Genomic DNA, 4,451 nt, shown 5'->3' on the forward strand with positions numbered 1-4,451 from the left:
TTTTTTTTTTTTTTTTTAGGTGTAGATGGAATTTTAACTTTAAATCTTTTATTCAATAAAAAAAAAACCTTCGTTTTTTTTTTTTTTTTTTCTGTTGAAAGATGAGACCTTACCTATATATATATATATATATATATATATATATTCAAAGAGACTTTAACCTTTTTTTAAAAATAATTTTTAGGTAAGTCTCTTACCAATTTGGCTGGAATCTCAACACGTATGTGAAATGTTAATATTTTAGACCTTTGGTTTTTATTAGATGTAAGTCTCGGAAAAACATTGATTGGGCCGAATTTGTTATCAAGAAATTAGTGGTTGGGCCGATTAGCATAACTCTTCTTATGATTTTTATTAGATGTAGGGGTGAAAAAATTGGTTGGGCCCTTTTTGTTTTCAAAAAATTAGTGGTTGGGCCGATTGTCATTAACTCTTCTTATGATTTTTATTAGATGGATGGGTGAAAAAACATTGATTGTTTGAGAAAGGAATGGGCCTTTTTGTTCTCTAGAAATTAGTGACTGGTCCGATTAGCATTAACCTGTTATTAAAAAGAATATATAAATATATATATATATATATATATATATATATATATATATATTTATATCCTTATGCCGCCGTTGAGTTGTTGACACTTGAAACTTATAGTTTGCCTTCTCAACGTTACTGGTAGGTTTTCTTTTTCTGTTAAGCTGGCCTTTATTCTTCATCTCTTTTCCTCTATTTTCTCTGTCTGTCTGTCTACTTTATAAAGTCTGTTCTAAGCGAGTGAATAACAAAGAGGTAATTCAGGTCAATCTCGTTGGAAGTAGCAGTAGTAGTAATTACGGAGTTTGTTTTAGCGGCAAAGTTTCATTCTAACGAGGCATGTTCTGAATATAGAGTCTATTGGCAGAACCTTCAGACCCCATCACTTTTTAGACCCGAATTGTATTTTAGTCCATATATATGTCTTGTTCCGTAGGCTATGAATTTTATTTATTTATTTAATGTCTGCCATGTATTTATGTATGCTTTTTAAGTACTGTAGTAGTAGTAGTAGTAGAGCACATATAATTTTTATAGTTTATCCTAAGAAATCAAATTATCCTTAGAAATTTATATATATAGCCTAGTAGCCTTTTTTTTTTTCTCTGCACGAAATTGTTTTCACCAGAAAACACAAACTGTTCTGTTCTGGCTGCTGTTAACATGATGTATCTCTTTGATGTTTGCTAGCTAGGTAGTTGGTGCTGAGGATCATAAGAGAATGAGTGACCATATCAGTGAATTACCTGATGACATTCTCACCAACATTCTCTCCTCTCTAACTCTAAGAGATTCTGTCAAGGCAAGGTTACTGTCACCTAGATGGAGACATATTTCAGCACCCATCTCCACTCTTCAGTTTGATCTATTTACCATGTTTGGAATTGAATATGATGAAAACAAAGGCTACTTCGATACACTGCCTGCAAATTTTGTAAATGAACTTAAGCCTAGGTTTCTCACAGCAGTTGATCAGTTTTTGCAGCAATATAGGGCTCCAAAGATAGGAACACTCAAGATTCACTTCTGTCTTGGCAATGAGTATGCTTCTCATATAGATAATTGGGTTGCCTTCGCTGCTAGAATGGAGGCCAAGAAAATTGATTTTTACTTCTCTTCTTTCCACCAACAGAATGAAAACTATAGTTTCCCTTGTCATTTGCTTAACTCTCACTTGAAGCATTTGCGCCTAGGAGCATGCACATTTAGACCCTCTCCTGAGCACAGAAACCTATTAAGCTCTTTGGCTACCATTGACTTGAGTAATGTAAATTTAGATACAAATAATGACGTGGAGAGTATCCTTTTAGGTTGTTTGAACCTTGAGTGCTTGGTGCTGAGAAACTGTAGGCTGCCTATGAGACTCTGCATACATGGCCATCAACTCTTCAAGCTGAAGACATTGATTGTTCACCAGAATGTCCCCCTTTTTCCATGGCATATTGAGCTTAATTCTATTGATCTTGAAACATTTGAGTTCAGGGGTTTTCTGGGAACATTCACTTTTGTTGCTGTTCCATGTCTGGAAAAAGTTAATATGTTTTTTTTTCCAGAATGCGTGGATGTCTTGCATTCGGTCTTCAATGAGCTTCCAAGCAATCTTCCTCAGCTTCAGAATTTATCATTAACTCTTGGTTCTCAAAATGTGAGTATATCATTACATATTTACATCCTTTTCCCTTCTTTCTTTATTAATTTTGTAACATTTTATTTTTGTTATTTTTTTTAGGCACTGCCTATTCCTGAAATCATGCCTACATTCACCAGTCTGAAACAATTGGAACTGTCAGTTATGGTAACAACTAGTTTTGACCTCCTCCCAATCATTTTCATTTTAAATGCTTCTCCCATTCTAGAGAAATTCTATCTGAAGGTGAGCATTGTTATTCATTGAAATTTTATTAACTTTCATGTATTATGCTTCCTAATTTACAATGTTTAGTACATCCAATATCATTTTTCAACTGTTTATTTATCTTTTAAGTCATTATTCAATGGTGGACAAGATATACTTCTTTGCTCTGGTTGCTTGCCACTCCCACTAAATTCCTTCACCATTTGCTTATTTTTCTCGCTTCTTTACTACAACCATAGTTTTCTATGGCAGAAACAAACTCCTTTCTCTTTCTCATTTAGCTCCCATCTTCACTATCCTCATTCCTCTTAAAGCCCTAGCCCAAACTCATATGCACACACCTGACACCCCACCTTTCCCTTCTCTTTGTTTAACACAATAGTAGCACCCACATCCTTGGCCAATATGTGTGGTCATCATGGTTGTGCTGGACTTTTTTCTTTTCTTTTTTTTTTAAAGCAAATGTTGTGCTGGACTTTTGCACCAAAAATCAGGGCACCTCTTATCTTTCACAGAATTTGTATTTCAGCGATTGATTTTGATCTTATTTTATGAAGAGAGTGTGTCACATGGGCTGTTGCTTTTGGAATTTGGCTATTAATTTGCCTTGACCTATTAAAAGTGAAACTATTCCTTATCTTACTGTTAAGTACGTTTCTATTGGCCCCATTGTCTTGTAATCAAATTGCTACCTCATTGTGAAATTTAATATAGAAATGTATGCGTTCATGCTACTAGATGAGGTATATAGCTTGGGGTTATTTTATGTTATATTATTGCATGATGTGAGATCATTGAGTTGCAATTACCCTGTCAATCTGAGTCTCTCAATATTTCCTATTGGATCTACAATCCGAATTACAGTTTGTTTCTTTACCATGTGATCGCTTCAAAATTTTGTGTCAAAACAACATTTGTAGAATATAATGTGCAAGTGATTCAAGTAGGCTTCATCCCATTTTCTTGCATAACGTTTCTTTAGAAGCTAGTTTATAGGCTTGTACTTGACTACTTGTAGGTTAATTAATATATGAACCAGCTCATGTCTTGCACATTACTGAGAAAACCCCCAAAATATCTATTTTGCTTTTGGCTGCCATGTTAAGGCATCGAAACCTTTGGTCCTATGGAGCCTGAAGGTCAAATTTCATGTGTATGAGTTTTCTGAGATTGATGGTGATTAGTTCTGTGATAGGGAGGTTGGTGTATGCATGAAATATGCAAGTGTTGCGAATTCAAGGTACTGTTCATGAGTGTGTAATTTAACCATAAAATGGACTCTCACCTATGGTAGGTTGTTTGATCCAACTAATAAGCATGTGTATACCTTAGTCATCCATGACCTTTGGCTAATAACCTTTGTACTAAATTATTAGCTATTGACTATGGTGTTTTTTAACTTGCAAATTTCCATTTATGGACTAACATTACCCTCTTTTGTTGGCAGTTACGTAGAATGAGTAGCAGCGGTCAAATTCAAACAAGAGATTGTTCTAATCGCCTACATTTACATTTAAAAGACATCAGAATATCTGGATTTTATGAACAATCAAATGTGATGGAGGTTGCTATTTATTTGCTGAAAAATGCTGTTGCACTTGAGCGAATGGTTGTTGATGTAAAGGATGATCTTAAGACTAGAGAAAAAGTCTACGATTTGCTAATGAAGGAAAAGGTTAATTCAAGAGTAGAGCTAATAGTTAACTATGAAAACTAAAGAGAGTAGAGCTAATCGTCCTTTGATTACCCTCTATATATTTGGATAAACATAAAACCCATTACACACTTGTGTGGATGAACAGTGTGTAATAAACATTGCCATACATATTTATGCCATACTATAAGAGGCCTTCATGAATTTACCAATGTCGTCAGACGCAGTTTATTTTGAAGTACATGAATGACTTATATATGTCTTTACATGCATGCAGAGAGTGCATATATTAATTTTACTTCTCTATGGGTTGAATTAAAATTACGCTTAGGGTAACTTTAAACAATGTTAAACTACCTAAGTAACTTTTTATGCGATAGTATGTCTAGATTTGTCATGTGAATAAAGCTT

General features: G+C 34.2%; 1 protein-coding gene across 1 annotated transcript; it reads left to right on the forward strand.

The window, feature by feature from the left end:
• Window positions 1-627: 627 nt before the first annotated feature.
• On the forward strand, window positions 628-4,155 carry LOC115969621 (F-box/FBD/LRR-repeat protein At3g26920-like). The gene is made up of 4 exons (XM_031089310.1): window positions 628-672; window positions 1,222-2,176; window positions 2,261-2,404; window positions 3,834-4,155. Exons 2-4 carry the CDS (start codon window positions 1,253-1,255, stop codon window positions 4,101-4,103), a joined length of 1,338 nt encoding a protein of 445 aa, XP_030945170.1. The 5' UTR covers window positions 628-672; window positions 1,222-1,252; the 3' UTR covers window positions 4,104-4,155.
• Window positions 4,156-4,451: the final 296 nt, after the last annotated feature.

The sequence above is a fragment of the Quercus lobata genome, chromosome 11 (genome assembly GCF_001633185.2).
Source record: "Quercus lobata isolate SW786 chromosome 11, ValleyOak3.0 Primary Assembly, whole genome shotgun sequence".
Classification (NCBI taxonomy): Eukaryota; Viridiplantae; Streptophyta; class Magnoliopsida; order Fagales; family Fagaceae; genus Quercus; species Quercus lobata.

What these genes read in the sequence shown, in the direction of transcription:
- LOC115969621 (XM_031089310.1), top strand. Translation starts at nt 1,253, where the DNA reads ATGAGTGACCATATCAGTGAATTACCTGATGACATTCTCACCAACATT. An exon ending in TAACTCTTGGTTCTCAAAAT is followed by an intron (nt 2,177 to 2,260) that starts GTGAGTATATCA and finishes TATTTTTTTTAG; the next exon opens with GCACTGCCTATTCCTGAAAT. An exon ending in TAGAGAAATTCTATCTGAAG is followed by an intron (nt 2,405 to 3,833) that starts GTGAGCATTGTT and finishes TTTTGTTGGCAG; the next exon opens with TTACGTAGAATGAGTAGCAG.